Here is a 22,128-nt window from a genome sequence, read left to right on the forward strand (position 1 = left end):
AAAAACTTGAGAACTTGGAAAAAAATGAATTCTCATTTACATTATAAATTCATCATTTGCCATTTTCAACATGAAATTAAAATTAAGGATGTGAATAAATGTCAGTTAAACTATGCATCTCATTAAATAGCTGTATATAGCTATATAGTGTAGCTTCTGGGTCAGCAAAGAGATATAGTAATTTTACTGTGCAGACTGACTATACTCAGTTGCCAATGAACATTGGTTACCAACCAATAAGAATCGACTTTTCCTTAGTATAAATATAGTATAGTATAAATGCAATTAACTATTAAAACTGATGATTTAGATCTTATTAATTTAAAACCAACGCACCCAATTACCTGAATATTTCCCTTCACACACCTTTCCAAAAACACTACAGGTTCAACATCTCTAATACGGCACCTTTGGGACCTAACCCGTGCCCAACAAGAGAATTTTCCAGACTCCGAGAGGTTAATATTGTCTAGCAGCATTACCAACAATTCCACTGCTTACTGGGCTTTTAGAAAACATTTGGGGGATAAATTGCTGCCAAACAACAGCACAGAACACAGAGGCAGGACTGGTGTCTGTAAACAAACTTTACAGGAAACGTGGTCTTCTGGCTATCTAAAATCATGCTGGAGTACGTATGTTGCAGATGAGAGAGTGCTGTACTGTAGATGTTCTACCTGCAGTTAAAGCAAATACTTTTCTACTCTTAGGCCCAGATTCAGCAATCTTTTGATATTTTTGGTATAGTTAATGCTCACGTGTAACAGTGCTCAACTGATAGAAGTTTTCTGTTTAGCTACAGAGAAAGAGAGAGAGCATAGAGAAATATAAATCTTATATGGTTGTTTGGGCTATTTACACACACACACACACTTGGGCTATTTACACACACACACACACACACACACACACACACACACACACACGCACGCACGCACGCACGCACGCAGAGAGAGTTCCATTCTCAAGGAACGAGTTCTACTGGACAAAAGGTTATGGGCTTTTTTTTTTCTCCTTCATTTAGATTCTCATACGACTTCTCACTCCAATAACCTCTCCATCACTATAACAGCTGAAAACACACATGCTTGACTATGTATGTGCATGCACATGTATTAACAAACCTAAGGTATTCAGAGTCTGGTGCTTAATGATGAGACTGCCGTACCAGACACAGGTCACAAATTGTTTGGAATCATACATTTGGCTCTTCCAAAAACTCAGAATCTAGAAGGGCCCCAATGAACTTGATTCTTTGACTTTACCCGAGACCACATTACAATGTGGGATCTCAGTGACTGAGGGATGTCCCAAGAGTTCCAAGGAGGCCACTGAAACTACCAGATAAGACATAACTGCCTAGAGGATAGCGTATTGCAGGTTGAACCTCTCTAAACCGGCACTCTCTCATTTGTCAACATCCATAATCCATCATAATTTTAGTTAGCTAGATCAACATTATCATGGGCGTAGCCAAGTTTCCCACAGTCCCATCAACTGTGTTTACAGCCACCAGTTCTGACGTCCAGTGTTTTGGACTGTTATTTAGCTCTAATTTACCCCTAAATGTCTTCTAAGAGCCCAGTAAGTCATGGAAGTGTTGGTAATGCTGCTAAACAATATGGACCTCCCATAGTCCAGCAAATTTTCTCATTCAGCACTGATCAGGTCTCGAAGGTGCCGGAATAGGGAGGCTCAACCTGTAGCAGCTCCTTTCCCCACTATGGGAGCAGTGACTGTAGTAATCCATGTCAGTTTCAAGTGTTTTAAAAAACAGTGCCTGGGAAACAGAGAGAGATGGGGTCCGAGGAAGATGCACCTAACAAAGATCTCAAGGAGCCCTGGAAGTCCTCATATATCAGGTGGCACTGACACCAATGTCACTGTTATTAGACTCGATGCATACCCCTCGACCAGTACCAGAATTGATAGTGCAGAGTGCCACTGGTCAAACTGCAGTACTGAGAAGCTGTCAGATGAATCCTAGAAAAAAGCAACTTTCTTTAATGTGCCCTTCTTCCAGACAGCAACTGCCTCATTTGGGAGTTGCTATTAATAAGGGCCATCCCACATGTTCAACTATGCTTTCTCAGAAAACTCTGACAGAAAGTGGAGGTAAAAACGCCACACACAGCAAACTGACCTAACCACCAGCAGCACGAAAACTGAGGGAGGCCAGTACAAAGTGAGGTGCCCAGAGGGAAGCCACCCTGACACAGACAAGGGCTAGGGCTACAGCCATTGCAGATACTCGTAGGCAAAGTTCTCCAGCTTTAGTGCACAGGGTGCACACATGCAAGTGGAATACTCATCTGAAACCATTGAAAGAATAATTTGGACATACCCTTTATTATAAAGCATACTGCAAGAAATGGTTTCTGAAGTGAAAAGCTACTTTCATTAGTTAACTCAGTTCTCATTTTATACTTCATAGATAAAGCTCTACTAGTTTATAATTAGTGGATTATTATTAATCATTAGAAAATGAGGGGAAATTCAGCTAACTGTGCCATATAATTCACACTTTAAATAATAATTTATGATGCACTGGAAAGGATTTGTTAAGCGTAACACAGGATTAGTTGTATTCTATTCCCCAGCACTGCTATCTAAGATTAAGTGATATTAAATAAAGGCATTTTGAAGCCATGTGTAAGGATGGTAACAGAAAATATTGCAGCTGGTTAACAATCTATATTCTGCCATGCACACCAGAATTACCATAGCCTATGAAGTTAACAATACATGCTGAACCTCTCTAATCTAGCACTTTCTCATCTGGCAACATCTGTAATCCAGCATGATTTTAGTTAGCTAGATGACCACTCATCATGGGTGTGGCCAAGTTTCCTGTGGCCCCGTGAAGTTTGCTTACAGCCACCAGTCCTGGCTCTCAGTTGTATATCCAGTTATTTAGCTCTGATTTACCCCTAAATGTTTTCTAAGAGCCAAGTAAGCAGTGAAAGCGTTGGTAATGCTGACAGACAACGTTGACCTCCTGCCTGGTAAATTCTCTCATTCCACGCTGGTCTGGTCCCAATGGTGCCTGACTAGAGGGCTTCAATCTGTACTACTATTCCTATCCTTTTACCAGTATTTGTGGGCAAATGCTATCCAAATATTTAAATAAGGCCTCAAAGTGTGTGTAATTGTAAATGCCTATCCTTGTGTTTAGTAAAACTTCCTTTTCTGTTTTAGGATGTAGAATCACCATACCCATCAACACAAATAGGAAAGCTTACATGGTGTTCTAATCTGTGTAAGACACGACTAAATTAGTCCACATGACAAGGACTACCCTCTACCTAACACAAAAGGGCTAGAAATGGAAATACAAGCTTGAAAATGAAAAACTGCACTGTGAAGACTCAACCTATTACAGGAGCCAGCAAACCAAACGAAACTGGCAGTTAGATCCCCGATAAATTTCAACTAAAATTATGGATATACTGTTCCATTTTTTCTGTTCAGATGTACAACTGGGTGGGTAAGAGTTTTAAGATTTTCTAACCTCTTCTGGGACTCTCATGATTGAAAAGAATACCATTCACGGCAAAGAGGTTGTAGGCCTCCCTGAAGTTCACCACAATCCAGTAGGCATACAGTTTGGCCGCTCCTACAAAAAAAATGTAAATGTTACATATATAATCGCAGAGTGAGAGAAAGAAATGTAGTGCTTTACAGAAAGATGAACGAGAGTCTGATTAATTCTCTCAGTGTGTCATATTTCACCATAAAAAATCTAGCCCAATAAACAGCAACTGAATGAGAAAACACTCCTTTTTGTACAGCCACAGTCCTGGCCAGGAAGCATTAAGGCCCCTTTCACTTGTTTTCCTATGCACACTCAAGCATAGCACTTTTTCTTTTACAATATAATTAACACATCCAGAGCGTGTGAAATATGCTAAGGTGGTGACCTCTGCTAATAAAAAAAATTACTTTGGGGGAATAAAAGAAAATCTGGTGCCTTAACACACAAATTGATTCGAAACTTTATCACTATAGATTTCATGCACGTTGCTTTAATAAGTGTTTCAAGTGAGTTCATGAGAGAAGTGAGCTCTTGGGAAATTTTCATTTAGGCAACAATAAATATGAAACCTTATCACTTTCTGTCTTATCTTACAACTCTTCTCTAAGAAGGAATTGCCCCTCCCTCTGACCCTTTTAAAGGGTTCTCTTCTCCAGATCTGACTGAACAAGGCTTTGCAAAACGAGATGGTAATTTCCAACCCTCAGGCAATGGCAGCAAATACTTTTTATTTAGTAATTTATAAAGGCATGCTTCTCAACATGTCTAGTCACTTATGTTCTATCTTTACTTTAATCTCATACCAAATGATTCCAGTCCTGCGCCATGAGGAATGCACAAAGGCATGCATGCATGCATATATGAACACTCACCATATGGAGATCTGGGATAAAAAGGAGTAGTCTCTTTTTGTGGTATTTCTTGCACTTTCCCATAAAGTTCACTGGTTGAGGCTTGGTAGAACTTTACAGAGTTGATAAGTCCACAGGTCTTAATAGCATCAAGAAGCCGTAAAGTGCCAACACCATCAACATCAGCAGTATATTCCGCTAGGTCAAAAGAAATCTTTGGGTGGGGAAGAGGGGAGGGAAAAGAAAGTAAAACAGTGACTGAGATTTCCTAAAGGTAACCATAAATGCAAAAAGTTTACACATGAGACACATTTATATCTTACATGCAACAGAACTACAGGTTGAACCTCTCTTACCTGGCACCCTCGGGACCTGACCAGTGCCAGACAAGAGCATTTACCGAACGATGGGAGGTTAATATTGTCTAGCAGCATTACCAACTCTTACATTGCTTCCCGAGCTCTTAGAAGACATGTAGGGGGTAATACAGAAGTATATAACAGCACAGAACATGGAGAGCCAGGACTGGTGGCTGTAAACAAACTCTATGGAACCACAGGAAACTGGGCCACATCCTATGGTAAGTGTTCGTTCAGCTAACTCAATATCATGTCAGATTATGGATGTTGGTGGATGAGTGTTCCAGATTAGAGAGGCTCAACTTTTACCTCCATGCTTTGACTGATTTCAATTCTTAGATTTACAAAAAGATTCAAAATATTTTTTTAAAAATATGCTGAAAACCAAAAACAGTTTGCCTTTTGACTACAAAACTAAAAAGCCCAAAGAAACAGACGTCTAAGAGATTGGTTATTTGCTGCCAAAAGGCATTACCAGCTACTACTAGTTTTCTCAATACCCAATAATACAGTTCTCAGAGGTATTGTTTTAGGGTCTTCACAGATTCAGGCAGAAAACATTCATTTTGCATTTTGAAGTGTTTTTCCACCCTGCAATCAGTAAGAGCGAGAGATTCAAGGCTTGAACCTCTGGAACTAAAGCAGTCACCATTCATAACTCTTGTGATTTTGGCTTTGTCTACCCTCAGAATATTACAGCACTGCCAGAGCAGCGCTCTAACGCACCAGTTAAAGGGAACAGTTACCAGTGCCGGGAGCGCAAGTGTTTACACTGCGCTTTACAGTGCTGTAACTTGCTGTGCTGAGGGTGGGTGTTTTTTTTCCACAACTCCCGAGCAAGGATGTTACAGCACAATTTAAGCCCTTTGTTGCAAGCCTGGTTTTGAACAACATAAGGTATATGAAGACAAGGCACTTTTATTCAAAGAGTCCTCTCACAAACTTGCACTGAAACAACTTCAGACCAATACAACTAATTCAGTTCCAGGCTGTGTAGACAAGCTGTCTTATTTTTTAAAAAAAGGAACCTGACATCCTAGAGGACCAAATGGAAACCTCACCAAAAAAAACAAACAAACCTGAACCATCACAAATTCACAGCTCTGATTTAGTTAGGAAATTGAATACAAAATTTTGTGGCACCGAGATTTTAAAACGCAGCAGCAGTTTGAAGCTTTTCTTTGATAGGTCAAAAGTGATAATTAGCCCAATACCTATACATCTCTCTCTCTCTCTCTCTCTCTCTCTCTCACAGAGCTGGAAGGGACCTTTAGAGGTCATTGAGTCCAGTCCTCTGCACTCACAGCAGGACCTAGCACCATCACTGACAGATTTTATTTTTAACCTGTTTGCCCCAGCTCCCTAAATGGCCTCCTCAAGGACTACACTCACAACCCTAGGTTGGGCAGGCCCGTTCTCAAACCACTGAGCTATCCCAGATATCTATCCTTGATAATTAATCAACAGTCTCTCCAATTTATCACCAAACATGAGATATTCAAATAAAATGAAATAAAATTACACATTTCCCATGGACTACAATGAAGCTAGAGTTTCCTTCATAGTATATGTGATTTCTACTGTATTCCCTGCTCATACGCAAATTATTGCCAACTACTGTATGTATAAATTGTAAAGTGTACTGCAGTCAAATTTGGATGAGAACAAATCTTTTCTAAAAAATTCCCAAATTATAAGTTCAGGGTCCAAAGTGTACCCAGAGCCTATAGTGGCAATACTAGGAGCTGTTCACTGCATACTGGAGTATATGCAGACCAAATACACAATGCACACTTTTCCCTATCACCTTAAGAATGACCTCAGTCTTCACCTGGAAAAATCACTGTGCAGGGTGTGAGGTAATTCTGCCTGCATGTCTTGAGTGTCTCTTGAGCAGAAACTGACAGCTTTGTGGGGGTTTTGTGTTTTTGTAACGTAGCTATTGTTCACTAGGGAATGGACCCAAGGCACTAAACTCATTTCAGTTAGAGCTCTGGGTAGACATCCATGAAAGTGAAAAATATATGCTTTACTGGTTATACATTCTAACACCAATAATGCAGCATTCTATGACACATTACACAGAACAGGGACAGTTACAAATGGATAATGTCTTAACATGGGACTTATTCTTTGTGACTTCAATCTGCCATAAGAGAAGACAGAGCTTTATAAAAGAAATTCCTTATTAGATTATATAGCCAGATTTGTAAACAAAGCAGGACAATATCAAAATCACAATTTTTCCAGGATCAAGTTCTCTCTCTTTCCTCTATTGGTTCTATAAAGCCAATCAAAAGATTATAGATTTAAAAAGAAAAAAAAATGTAAGCCCACTTCAAGTAGGAGCTCTTAAAGGAAAAACAAAAAACAAAACAAAAACCCTAGAGTGGCTAACATTTAAAGTGCATCTGGATTGGTGGGTCATAATACGCACATGTTTACCATATTCAAAAAAAAAAGGCCAACGATTTGTAAAAAAACATACTGAACTCGTCTTCCTACAAAATTTGGCTGCTCTGACTGCAACCAAAATAAGAAGGAGAAAACAGAATCATTAAGAGACCCTCTTCCATCCCTCCACGCAAAGGCTCAGAAAATGAAGTGAGAAAATCCCTGAATCATTGGCCGAAGGATAACACTAATACGACTCCGAACAGAAGAACGCCCATAGGGCCAAATCGTACACAGAGCAGATCACCCTCAGCTACCATGGTTCTTAGCAGCTTGCAGGTTTGGATCCAGGAAAAAAATAAAACCTTATTTCTTTTTATGTCCAAAGGATGTGATCAGGCTAAGTTTTGAGTGCCTTCAGCTCCCTCTGATTTCAAGTTGAGCGCTCAGAATTTCACAGAAGACAGTAATCAGGTTTCAGCAAGCATTAGTAACCTAAAGACAATTCTAAATATTCAAATATACAATGGTACAAAATTTATCAACAAAATAACATGTTTCATAAAAAAAGGTTGCATACATACATTAGAACTCTTCTGAGTTCATGTGGTCGAAAGGCACAAAAATAACCATGGCAACTCACATGATGAGCTTTTAAACCAACTTAATAGAGATGAAAATCAGTTTTATCTATCAGAGGGGTAGCCATGTTAGTCTGTATCTGCATAAACAACGATAAGCCTTGGGGCACCTTATAGACTAACAGGCTACAGTTACACTACAGCGATCTTTCAACAGAAGTCACTGTTGGGAGAGTTTTCCCAACAAAACCTCTGTCGACAGATCGCATGAACACACAAAAGTGGATCCCTCTGTTGATCCACTCTGTGGACAGAGAGTGGCCAGACACCTGGCTGCTCTGTTGACAGAACAGGGCTCCCCAGCCAATCAAACATAGTCATGCAGCTGGCAGGCATTTCCGGGGGCTCCAGGCAAGCACACCCTTAAAGGCCCCACTCCCCGCTCCCCCAGCCAGTGCCTGGCCATGCCGAGCCCTGCTTACCCATGCAAGGCACAGGCAGCCTACAGCGAGAAATCCACCCTACCCTTGAGAGACCCACAGGGCAAGGGAGCCATGGACCATGACCAGCCCCCCCGAGCTGGCCCCTCTAGCTGCTGCTGCAGGTGTTCAGCACCCTACTGCTGGCTCTCCTCCTCCATCTGTGGGAGAAGCTGCTAGACTCAGACGATGATGAGGGTCCCCCTGCTGCCCCGGTTCCCCATCTACCCTTGCCTCCTCGGATGCCAAGTCAGGTCTGAAGATTAAACACCAGTGCAGAATGATGGGACCAGGCAATACTGGGTGAATGGGATGATCAACAATGGACCCAAACTCCCGCATGAAAATGGAGACCTTCCAGGAGCTCTGTAGCTGGCTCGCCCCCACACAACAAAAAAACAGGACACCTGCATGCCACTGGCCATCAGCTGGTGTGCTCATCATGCCACTAAGCCCACCTACGTGCCCTCCGGGGCTTCCTGCTTTCCTGGTGTGAGTCAGAAGAGACTCCCCCACAGAACTGCCCACTCCCCATGACTCCGTAAGCAAAAGACACAATCAGCTCAGCTCAGGGAAGGTTCAGCTACAAGGCCATTGGCAGTAAACAGAAACACAGCTCCAAACAGGGCCAAACCCCCAAATAAATCCATCTTAGTCTGCATAAAAGTTTTACGCAGAGAAAGTACATAAAGCCAGACTACTTTATCAAGCACAGTGATAAGAGAAACACAGTGGTTGCTCTCCCCCAGGTAAAAATTATTTACACTGGGCTTGATGATAAACAAAAGTATTTTCATTAAATATAAAAAGTGGGATTTAAGTGGCTGCAAGTGAAAACAGACAGATCAAAGTAAGCTACTATAACAGAATAAACAAAATATGCCAGTTAATCTCAATACACTAAGAAACTGGTTACATGCAAATTCTCATCCTAACTGTTCTTATCCCAACTCTTCTCTTTGACAAGCTAGGCAGCCTCGCAGCTTGTGCCCAATCCTTCACCCTGTTCAGTCTTAAATGCTTCCAGCAGGCATTGTGGATGATAAATTGGTGTCTCCTGGTACCTCACAACTAAGCCCATTGTTTGTTTTCCACTCTTTATATTTCTTTTGCCCAATGCAGGATTTCTGTGTGTTCTGTTCAAGTTTCTCTCATCTTGAGGTGGATAAGGACAAGATCCAAAATGGGTTCCTGCATCAGGTGGCCTGGCCAAATGTCTTGTTAGGACTAACCACAGTCTGGGTTTACAGGAAAAGGAAGCAGATGTACAGATCATTGTTTTGAGCACCAGGCCATTAAGTCTCTGAAAGATAACTAATGGTCCTCATGAGCTCATCTAGAATTATAAAACAGATCCACACTTCACATACAAGAATATATGCACAGAAATAGAAAGTACACTTTCAGCAGACTGTAGCTTTACAAGTGATATGTCACATCATGCATTTTAACTAAAGCAGCTTTGAGTTATGCATATCTATTTTTTTAATTTTCTTTCGGTAGCCAACTTATCAATCCAGCCTGATCACTGATTTGATTTCACGGACCTTGTTTATCTGGGTGACATCCAAGCCAACATCTTTTATCAGTTAGTTCTACTGTCATCAAATAGCGAAAGCAAGAGTGAGTTTGAAGACGATGGATAAGATCTGGAAAAGCAAAGCGATTAGCTTAGGAACAAAGCTGAGCATTTTGAAAATGTGCATTCAGCAGCATGTTGTACAGATGTGAGAAATGGGTGATAAGAGATTTGAAGAGAAGGATATTGGTATTCAAGAGGAGAAGTTATAGAAATATCCTGAGAATGGGATGGATGCAGATGGTCACTAACTAGGAACTGTATAAGAAGATACAGCCAAAAGAGAATCTACTGCAGAGGGTTATACAATGGAAGTTACAGCTACGTGGGCATATCTAAAGAATGAACAATGAATGAAAAAAATCAAGATCCTGGTATTTGGCATAATGGACAGTTTGAATAGGAAAGATAGACCCCACAGAGAATGGGTAGATGATATAGTAGATTGGTGTGGAACCAGTCTGCAGAAACTAAGCCACTCTGCACTGGACAGGGAAAGACGGAAGGAAAGAGTGAGAGAGGCATCAGACACCAGTGGGCACTGAGCCCATGACTATTGATGACGACAACACTGAATTTTTATAAGGCATGGAGAGGAGATCTGAGACCTGGTTCACCAGCATGGACCCTCATCTCTTCATCAGTATCTTTGCAGTTATCTATTGACAGACATCTGCCAGCTGAAAAAAAGTGTTATCTAGAAAAGGGACTGCCTGCCAGTTATTTTCAAGTTTCAACATCACTCTCCTCCATTAGAGTATTTACTGTCCTTCAAAATTATTTTAACTAAGATAATGACCAAATTGGCTTCATAAAATATTTAAATTCTCAGGTTTTGTTTCTTTTATAAGAAAAGCAATAAGTTGTGATTGTTGGCTTTTTATAGTGTCAGTTCAAATAAGTAGCATTATTTGAATAGCAAACAGTAGGTAAGAGTCACAGATTGCAAGCCTAAAATCTGATCCTGTGAGCTACTGGCCATGGAGGGAGTTGAGAAATGCATGACACTAATTTGAAGGCACACATCTCTGCATTTTAGCCATTCCTCATCTCTCCTCCTCAGAGGAGCATCGTACAATGGCATGTTCAGATCAAATTGTAATGAAATGCTGAAGAGAAGGAGGAAGAGATGGGATATCATAAAACATGAGATCCAGAATGACCATAAACCTTAGTCACAAAAAACGTAACCTTCCCATTAGTTTTGCTTATCTTCCCATCCATTCGTTATTAATTTAATGGAACTTGGGAGTCGTCAGGGTTATTTGATGCAAGGAATTTATCTTGTAGAACAATCTCTAATCAAGTGTTCAAAGAAGCCTGAGTTTCAAATTACAGAAAGGCTGCTTTTTTAAAAAACCTGGGGAAAAAAAGTGTTAAAGTTTTTTTTTTATTTGAGAAAACATTTTTAAACGGATATTTAGAGCATACCAATGTTTACATTACACTGCTAAAGCACAATAAGCATGTAGCAAAGCCAGGAAGGATTTTGAAATGTTGCAACTTCAATGATTAGTGACACTATAATACTCAAAGTTTTCTTACATGGTGAAATCCAGCTGTGCCAGAAGCTTTAAACACTATTCAAAAAAAGGCTAAAGGGGCGACTTGCAGAGTCACTAGAGAACATTAGAAAGGAAGATGTAAAAAGATAGCCAATTCATTTTGCTTTGTGTGCGCCAGGGGAATAAAGGCCCATGAATAAAATTTGAGACGGGAAAAAGACACTGAAAAAAGAAAAAGGAAATTTTCCAAACACATTTCCCTGGATGAAGAAATGAACTTAAGAATTGCTCATTAAAGTTAGAGCAAGGCATTACTACTATAATGTATTTTTCTTCCTCATATGGTGTGACATTCTTCCACAACTCTTTCCCGTGACCCTGGATGGTTGCACAACATGAAGCAAACGCGCTGATACATGAAATAACGAAAACTCCATCAAAATGCAGGAAAAAAAGTTTACACCACCACTTATGGAGTCCTCCTTTTTCAGCCAAGTTGGATAGTTGCTTTTAGTTTAACTGTAGGCCACCAGTAAACAATTCTTACTCCTCGCTGAACAATCATCTCTTTAATCTACCTACAGGTTGAACCTCCCAAAATAGGCACGGATGTTACTGGATCAGAGAGCCTGAATTGGGAGGTTAGTAAGGGGAGCCCAGTCATCTTGGGCTGGGGAGCCCAGCAGGGCTTGAATCCCTGGCCAGAGGTGACAGCCAGCCAGAGCCAGCTTCCATGGGGCCAGGGCTGCAGGCCTGAGGTGGCCAGGCTGGTGTTAGCCCAGCAGGGTCCAAAGGTCCATACAGGAGGTAAGGGGGCCCCAGGACTGGAAGTAGGGATGAGGGAAAGGAGTGGGCAGTAGATTCGGTGGCTGGAGCAGGGGACCTCCCACCATCTGGCAAATTCCCACACCCAGGACCAGTCAGTTCACCAGGCGTGCCAGACGAAGGAGGTGAAACCTGCATTATAAAATAACTGAACAAAAAACATTTTCAAGGTGCTTGATTCCATTTATTAGTGAACTTCAAAAAGTTTATCTCTTCTGTTAAATAGGAGAATTAAAAGCTGTATTACACTGTAATCAACTGATGACTGTGGTAATAGTTTAATAGCCCAAATTTCACGACAGGGTTTAATATGGCAACCACCACCACAAAGCAGATTGCTGGTTGTATTTTCTTGAAGTTACTCATGCAGAACAACAAGAAGTTCTGTGGCACCATAGAGATTCATAGATATTTTGGAGTATAAAGCTTTTGTGGGCAAAGACATCTGACGAAACGGGTCTTTGCCCATGAAAGCTTATGCTCGAAAATATCTCTATAAAGGTGCCACAGGACTTCTTGCTGTTCTGAAAGATACAGACTAACATGGCTACCTCTCTGCTACTTATCATGCAGAACAGTTTCCTTGCTCTTCTATTTTAACTTCTATGAAAGAGGTTCTCTATTTTCCAGCTGCATGGCAATGGTTTGACAGGGTCATCAGCTGATTTGACCTGTTATAGTGTTGAAATGGATGCTTGGAAATGCTAACCTGTCACAGTGTTAACTTATCAGCTCGCCCCCCAAGCATAAAGGAGGTGAGAGTAGCTCACTGGACTTGGGGAAATGAGGATGAGAAAGACAACGTAACGCAGAATGAGATGTAGCTCATTCTTTAAATACGCTTAAGCTGGTGCTCTCTCATAAATGCCCCAAACGAAAGGTGACAAAAGCACAAAGAGCAGGCCCCATCCCCTTTTTTAACACTTCAGCACAGGAGCTGGCCAGAGTCCTACTTAGAACTGGCTCAAGATGTCTGCATAAACATCAGTTGTCTGAAACAGGACCAGGAGGAGACTGGGGAAGGCTACATATGATTCACCATTCCACCTTTCCAACAAAATTGCCAGACTTGGAGTACATGCCGCATCTTCTTAAATGTTTGGGGCAAACAGCTATGCTGTCTGGAAGCTAAAATTTCTCCAGGAGAGTGGAGTTACTGCACAGTCCCTCCACACATCCTCTGGGCAGGCATCTTTTCTATTCCAAGGTTTTCAGATACTGCCAAAAGTTCTCTTATCAGTGTTCTACTTAAAGCAAAATTACACACTTTTTCCCCCTCCCACTGATCACTCACAAAAATTACCTTTCGGGCTGCAATTTTTCATGCTCATTTTCAACCCCAAATGATTTTGTTTTGGAAAGCTCAAAGGGAGTCTAGCTGTTTTTCCACATTTCCCATGTAACTGAGAAAGTATTTCCTCCAGTGAAAGCTGGCTTTGAAAAAACCTAAAAATCCATACTTTGTTTCTGTACAGCCTTAAATATGGACTAGTTCCCTTGTAATGCATGACGGCATTTGGATCAGAAATAAAAGGCATTGAACAGGTGCAGAATTTCTAGGTCAAGTAATTACTCAAATAGAAGTCAACAAACATCTCAAAACTGGTGATTTCAAATTAACAGAACTCGGTGGAAACTGGAAACCATTTTTAAAACAAACCTTTGTAATATTTTTCTGCTAATTTTTGAGTGAAATTCCACTGACTAAAATTTTCTGATGAGCTCAAACGACCTTCCTACTATTTTGTCCTTGTCATTCTTATGTACACCATACACAACAGTAGGTTTTTTTTGTTTTTTTTAAAAGAATCACATATTAAAACTGGATAGTAACGGGTGATCAACATTTTCCTCTCCTTCATGCCCCCAAATTTTAGTATATCCTCAATTTTGTAAGCCTAAAATGAAGTGTTATGCTTTGAAACCTTCCATATGTTTTCTACTGAACAAGCAGAACTGAAAGCAGGGTGAATTGGACTAACTTTGAAATGGGGAACTTTTACATGTGCCCTGAAGTAAAACTATCCAGTACATACCTCTCTGTGCATGAGCCATTAAAGGACTGTGAGGTGTTTTCATACTGTAGTACTGGGGGTCATCTAAGCAGCTTTGACAGACAGAGCCTAAATACACTGGAACCAATCATTAAAATTTTAAAACCTAGCAAGACCTCCAGGAAGAAAAGAAAAATAAGATTCTAGAAGTTAAGAATTGTTTACCAGACTGTTGCTTATTCTACAAACAGAAAGCAGAGCCACTATTAATTCAATCCACAATATCAATATCAGAGTGGATGAGTGGTGACCCTAAAGATAAAGGGCCTGAGAGCTCAGGACTCAGTCTGAACCAAAATACCTGCAGTGGAATTGTTAGCCTGCAGCCCAACTCAGCTGACCTAGTCCAGCCAAAGCCATGCTGCAGGTCTTTTGTCCCTGTGTAGATGTATGCACCCTTAGCCTCACATATGTTTATACACATAAGCAATGGCTCTCTGTTCACACTGGAATTTCTATGCATTGTGTGTACGCACATTCGCATCATACTGCGCTTTGCATATTCAAGTATCACTCCCATCGACTTCACGTGCACCTGTGAATGCTCAGTACTTCTATACATCAGAACTCAGGGTCACAAGTCAGGCACTGAAAAAATGAGGAGCACACAAATATTTACAAACTGTGAAAGGTTTGGTTTAAGTGACCTGCCCCAGGATTATATAGGAAGCCTGTGGCAGGAGCAAGGCTAGAATCCAGCCCTCCAAGGCAGCATGTAACAGCTTTAACATCCCGTCATTTCATACCATCCTCTGCCTCCTTCAGCGCACACCTCCCAAGTTCTGAAATGAATGAGGCAGGAATCCTGCAGGCAAGCAGGCAGGCTGGCAGAGACAGACAGACAGAGACATTCTCCTTCACTAGAGACTAATTCACATACAGAACAAACCCATCCTGTGCATGGAACGAGGTAACCTTCATTCTGAAATTTCCTAATTACTGAGTGCTAGACTTCGCAATTTACATAATGCCCTTTTGATGGACTTAAAAATAACTAACAAGTTTTTCAAAAAAGCAAACTGAAAAAAAATATAAAGTCCACAATAGACACTGTATTGGCATATGGGCCCCTAAAAGGTTTGGAATCTTCAAATCTACCACACAGATCTCCGTCACTTGAGCTAACAGAATAAATGTCAGCAAACAGGCTGGTGAGATGTTTTTGTATCTCAGTTTGTCTCTCCAAAACAGAAGTTGGCCTCATAAAAGATATCACCTCACGCACCTTCTCTCCCCTACATCTTGGAATTAACAAAGCTACAACTACACTGCAGGCCACAGTACAGGCTGAAATCTCTGAGGTCTCTACCAATGTGGGTGGGTGGGGATTGACAGCTATTTCTTCAGAGGAAGCATGGTGGGATTCTGGAACAATGGTTTCCTTTCCAGGTCATGGAGGGGAACATGCTTTAGTGGGCACAAACTCTTCTGCCCATTTCCCTCAAGCTTGAACTCTTCTGCACCTTTCCCTCCAACCTACCCACTTCCCAGTTTTGCTTCCTTCCCATTCCTCAGACTTTATCCCAGTCACATTCTCCTCACCTTCTCCCAGTCACCACTCTTCAGGCCTCTACCCCCAGACACAGTTTCCTTGCCAGACCTGTTTTAGCAGTCCCTTCTGGACACTTTACCATATCAGAGTTTCCTCACATATTCCCATATTCTCTTTGCCCAGCTACCCTCGTGCCCCTCATCCTACCTCCTCATTTGACCAACCTCTTGGAGCATCTAGTCCAAATCCCCCACCACTTAATGCACTGTGGCTCCTTTTCAGATCCATTTTCCCTTCCACCCATCTTCTAGCCCTGCTCCACTAGGTTGCAAATTAGTCTCCCAGTCCAATTTCTGATCCGTGGTCCAAAACACAAGAAGATCAACAGCAGGGTTCTCTGCAAGGGGAATGCTTGGTTGGCCATCCAGGAGAGAGATTCAGATGCAGTCTAGCTAATTAGCAAAGTGCCCACCACCATCCAGAGAGGGCAGCATGTGTTTCTATTAATGATACACATCCACATATGCCTTGATGCAAATAACAAAATTCATTCTGCTCATGGATGGGGAAAAAAGAAGGAACACTAGTCACCAGCATTTATTAACACATGCCCCTTTCTCCCACTCCCACTCCACCACCACCCAACCACAATGATGGGCTCAGAAAATAAACTAATTCTTTCTTTTGACTGATATTTCTCCAAAAATTTTAGCTGAAGACTGGCATTGAGCATAGATGCTTCACTCTCAGCATTTAAGGATTGGCAACATAACTGAAAATATGATCTTGTAAGTGATGGGAAACCTTACCATCACGCAATGCTACCAGCTCCACCTATAATATACAGACGCAGTGCTCTTGTATTTGACACATTAATAAACTAATTTTAAGCTTAAAATATTTTTAATATACTTTAATACACAAACTGTTCTTTTGGAGTGGAATAATAAGCCTATGAAAGAGACTTGTGGTGTTTCAGCAAAGACAACAGAGTGACTATTCCTTTCTTAATGTCTTTGGGATTTTGTTTCCACATATGCAAAATGGGGCTAATAATCATTACACACCCCAAAGGGCAAGGTTTAATTCATTACTGCACCTAAAATGCTACAGAAGGTATTTGATATGCAAGACACTGCCCAAATGCACTGCACTCTTGCAATCATCATTGATGTCAAAGAAGTTTCAATTTGGGTATACTTAAAAGCAAACTCCTTACATTTTCTCTTGCTGTATACTTTCTAGAAGATGACTATGTGAAAGCAAGCACCTCTGTGAACTTAACAGCAACCTCCTCACAAAATTCTCCATTTAATGAAATTATCTGACTCAGATGGATGCGGGTCAGTAACCAGAAATATGTGGGATGAACCAGATAACTCATGCAGACTTGACAGGTATGTGGGGGGGCGGGGGGGAAGAAAAAGAGAGAGACCCTTGCCAGAGACAAGACACATTTGTTCAACTTTTTTTTTTAAATACTTAACAAGGAGGACACCATTCTCCTGAAACAAATCAAGAACTCTCAGCTCTGCAGCTAGCATCTGATTTGGCATTAATGGGAATTTTTAAAATTACTATTTTTAACGTTGAAGTTGCTCCATCACAATTCACGTACAACAAATAGGCACAATAGCTTTGACGCTTGTGAGGTATATGGTGAATCACAGAGAACACCTCAAATGACTTGTGCACGATAACTGGTTTCCTCCCCTCAGGTCCCCTTTCCATCCATCACCATGTTCTAACACACACAAAGCAAATATGAATAAACAGCTCTCTTTCATTTAAACATTAAGAGAAATGGTATGCCACTCATGTAATTTTTAGAATAGTAACATAAGGCCATTAACCTTTGTGGGCTTACTTCCCTGTTATTTCATAGATTCAAGAGATGAAAGAATTAGCACATCATTGAGCTGGAAGATTAAAAAGCAATTACTGGGTTGCACAATACTCCATTATAAATATACACTGTTTCACCATTTTTTTTAAATTATCATTTTATTAATCTGTTGAGATTGAATTTTAAACACCTGGCTAGCTCTGAAGAGGCGCAGCTTTCCACTTCCATGTCACTTAAGGATGGCAGAGAGAAAAGACTTTATCAACAGCATATGAAAAATAAGGTCATATTCCTAGCAGATAATGTGACACATAACTGGTATTAATTGTACCATTAGCTCCTTTCCCTTTCCCCTACTCCCACTGATTGGAGGTACAACAGACTACACTAAAGACTTACTAGGCATAGAAGACTACCCTATCTCTTCTTGAGTTCCACTCTGCATATTAGGAACGAGGCATGGGGGTGGGCACTGTAGTCAAGCCTGAACTGTTGGGATGGTGTACGAATTGATTCTCCATGATACTCAACACCGATGCCATCGTTCACAAGAGACGCTTTGAAATAGTGTATAAAACCTTTAAAAGAAAACAGTTGAGGCTCATATTATCGAGTTTCTACTTCATACAAATATTTTACTTGAAATTAGTACTTTTCAAGAATGCTATTTTTTCCTTGAATGAGGCAGCAAACCTATGGAGTTAAGCTACTTTAGAAACAAGAACACATGCCAACAGCATTCTTGCATCACTGAAGCAGACATTGTTTTCATCCACTTCCTCTTCCAATTTTTTTCATTTTTCTGCAAATGCTTGTGAGCCCACAGAACAGTGTACTACGCTTCCTTGTCCTTCCAACCAATGTTCATAAGAAGTTCACCTGTGTTCCCAGAGACTGCTCATCAAGATACAGATACTGAGTCCAAGGCACAAGCTGTGCATTTGCTATACTAAGCTTGATTCCATCAAATAAACCAACAGATACAATCCTAAATAGCAAGCAAATGCATATAACAAGGCTAGGAAAACTACCAATTTATGCACTTGTACTGTAACAATGTTTACTTCAGCAAATGTCCTTTTGATAAGTGTATCTGCTGATTTGCTGGGCGGTTAAAAAATAGCTCTAAGCACAATTTCTGGAATGGGGAAAATCTCTTAAATAATGTTGTAAAAAGTTTTGATCCCCTGTACTTATATTTGTCAGTCTGTACTGGAAATGAAGAGGGTCTGTCCCACAAAAGCTCATCACCAAATCAATTTTGTTAGTCTTTAAGGCTACGTCTACACGTGAACGCTACATCGAAATAGCTTATTTCGATGTAGTGACATGAATAACGTCTACACGTCCTCCAGGGCTGGCAATGTCGACATTCAACATCGACGTTGCGCAGCACCACATCGAAATAGGCGCTGCAAGGGAACGTCTACACGCCACAGTAGCACACATCGAAATAAGGGTGCCGGGCACAGCTGCAGACAGGGTCACAGGGCAGACTCAACAGCAAGCCGCTCCCTTAAAGGGCCCCTCCCAGACACAGTTGCACTAAACAACACAAGATCCACAGAGCCGACAACTGGTTGCAGACCCTGTGCATGCAGCATGGATCCCCAGCTGCAGCAGCAGCAGCCAGAAGCCCTGGGCTAAGGGCTGCTGCACACGGTGACCATAGAGCCCCACAGGGGCTGGACAGAGAGCGTCTCTCAACTCCTCAGCTGATGGCCGCCATGGCGGACCCCGCAATTTCGATGTTGCGGGACGCGCAACGACTACACGGTCCCTACTTCGACGTTGAATGTCAAAGTAGGGCGCTATTCCTATCCCCTCATGGGGCTAGCGGCTTCGACGTCTCGCCGCTTAACGTCGATGTTAACATCGAAATAGCGCCCAACACGTGTAGCCGTGACGGGCGCTATTTCGAAGTTAGTGCCGCTACTTTGAAGTAGCGTGCACGTGTAGACACAGCTTAAGTGCTACATTTCTGCTGTTTTTTGTTGGAGTACAGATTAACACAGCAACTTCTCTGTTACTGTTCAATAATGTGGGCAGTCAGCTTACGAAAAGGCAACACAAGGCTAAGTGCAGGCTGCCCTGACGAAAAAGTTTCATCAGTATGAGCCACACCCACAAACACAACAATGTGGAGAGGTGAATTTTCCTCTGAGTTAGGAGGGAGAAGCAGTGAAACTGACAGAGCTGAGGGTTTGGTTTTGCAGGAACTAAAGTACAGAAGCCTCACACAGAGAACTCGAAATGTAAAGATGTGATTTTTGATGAAAAGTACAATAAATGACTAAATTATAAAATAATGTCCCAGAATTTATTAAATGTTTCAAGTTCCATTTCAATGGATCTTTGCACCTCATGTGTAGTAAGAATGGCCTCAGTGTTTACAGATTTAAAATAATGTAATGCAATTCACACACACACACACACACACACACACACACCCCATACACACCATTTTTTCCATTTAGGGCAGTAATCACTTTCCCAAAACTGAAAGGATTTAAAAATTTCATAGTGGCTAAGGGGCCATCCATCATTTTCTCAAAAGTACAAAGAGTACTCTGGGGATGAGAGGTTTTATTGTAATGTACGCTTCCTCCATTAAAATACCGATGTGGCATTATATAATTTCATTGTCTTGCCAATTTTTCTTTTTTGAAGGAGGAAGAACAAGGGAGACAGTTCAATAGAGTACTGCTTGTACTTGTGGGAGTATTAGGGAAATAGTAAATAACCCCTAAGCACACAGACTGCTTTAAGCAATAAAAATTTGTGGGGCAGATCCATCGTGTGAAAAAAACCCTCATCCATGGCCATGCAAGAGGTAAGAAATGCATCAGAAGATCTCCGATCTCATAAGGATTCAATTTTCTAAAGTTAACCACACTCTTTAGAGCTGCCATTTTGGTATCCAGTTGGAAATAAGAGGTGCCTTTCTGATTATAAGAAAAACACCAGTCACAGCCGCATTACAGAACTGTGTATGTTTCCTCCTGTAAACTGAACCCTGTCTCTTAGCCCAGAACATGTCTTATTTCAAACTGCTAGATTGCTCGTCTGTTAACCTAACAAGTTATGTAAACGAGAACCAAATCAAGAATCTTGTACAATAAGGAAATAAAGATAAATAGCATCCAACAAAACAGATTAGTCAAAAACAAACTGCTTGCATACCTAAGCAATTAAGTCTTCCAGAAATCATCACAGAACATGGTGGAGGGGGTCAATAAAAAGTAACATTAAATTTCACTAAAACTCAGACAGCACAGGCTACTCTGCTTTCAGCAACTTCAAGTGACCTGCATTATCCTTGAAGGCTGATACATACCAATTCTCTGCCTCAGGTTTCCTCACATCTTTCCCAGAAAGACTTCTTGAGAGACCTGAAACTTTTTGGCATTTTACCTTAAGATCTATATACTCTTTTCTAAAATGTCTGTGTTCCACCTAAAAGTTACATAAAAAAGTCCTGTGGCACCTTATAAATTAACAGATTTATTGGTGCATAAGCTTTTGTGGGCAAAGACCCGCTTCGCCAGATGCATTGGAGTGGAGATTCCAGAGGCAGGTATAAATATACAGGCACATAAAAAGAAGGGAGTACCAATCAAGAGGAAGCCCAGAGTTAACAAGGTCAATTCAGTCAGGGAGAATGTGTCCCACTTCCAGCAGCTGATGTGAAGATGTGAACACCAAGGCTATGCCTACACTAGAGAGTTTTTCCCCCCTAACAAAACAAGTGTTTTGTTGACAAAACCCATGCAGCATCCACTCTAAAAATGCATTCTGTTGACATACTGTCAACTGAACTCGGTACTTTTGTTGAGTCTTCTGCCTCTCCCCCATGAGGCACAACACCTTTCTGGACAGAATCTGCCAACAAAAAGGTTGTGTGAATGCTCCGGGAGGCCCTCTGTAGCAGACATGTTTCTGGGTCACTGGGCAGCCCTGTCTGCTGTGCTTCCAGCTAGCCATTCCGTCAAAGGCAGTCTGGCCACTCTGTCAACAGAGCAGATCATTTCCTCAATCTGCTTGTGTGTGCGGATGCATTCTGTCAACAGAAGTTTTGTCAGAAGATCTCTTAAAACAGTAACTGCTGCTGACAGCTGTAACGTAGACATGGCCCAAGAGAGGAGAAGCTGCTTTTGTAGTTGGCCGGCCATTCCCAGTATTTGTTCAATTCTAAATTGATGGTGTCAAATTTGCAATTGAATTGTAGCTCTGCAGTTTCCGTTTGAGGTCTGTTTTTGAAGGTTACGGCCACATTAGAAAACCACATTAGACAACCCCAGTTCCCACAGAAAATGTGTTTTGTCAACAGTATGTTTTTTGTCAACAGTATGTTTTTCTTGCAGGATGGCTACTTTTAAATCTGCTTCTGAGCGTCCAGGGAGATTGAAGTGTTCTCCTACAGGTTTTTGTATGTTCCAGATAGTTGAGTCCATTCATTCTTTTGCTGTCCAGTTTGGCCAATGTATATGGCAGGCAGGCACTGCTGGCACATAATGGCATATTATTACTTGAGCTGATGCGCAGGCGATTGAGGTAAAAGTTAGATGGTTACTACTATAAAAGTATCACACTAAAAACCTGATTAAACAGTGAAATGCAGGATATAT

General features: G+C 41.2%; 1 protein-coding gene across 1 annotated transcript in view; it reads right to left on the reverse strand.

Annotated features, from left to right (window-relative positions):
* The window catches only part of GMDS (GDP-mannose 4,6-dehydratase), a 582,288-nt gene that overhangs the window by 341,124 nt on the left and 219,036 nt on the right, over nt 1-22,128 (reverse strand). The window contains exons 5-6 of the mRNA XM_074987762.1: nt 4,408-4,600; nt 3,512-3,616 (exon numbers count right to left, since the gene is read on the reverse strand). Coding sequence (XP_074843863.1) covers nt 3,512-3,616; nt 4,408-4,600 — 298 coding nt within the window. The remainder of the gene's footprint in view (nt 1-3,511; nt 3,617-4,407; nt 4,601-22,128) is intronic.

The sequence above is a fragment of the Carettochelys insculpta genome, chromosome 2, assembly GCF_033958435.1.
Source record: "Carettochelys insculpta isolate YL-2023 chromosome 2, ASM3395843v1, whole genome shotgun sequence".
NCBI classification, from domain to species: Eukaryota; Metazoa; Chordata; order Testudines; family Carettochelyidae; genus Carettochelys; species Carettochelys insculpta.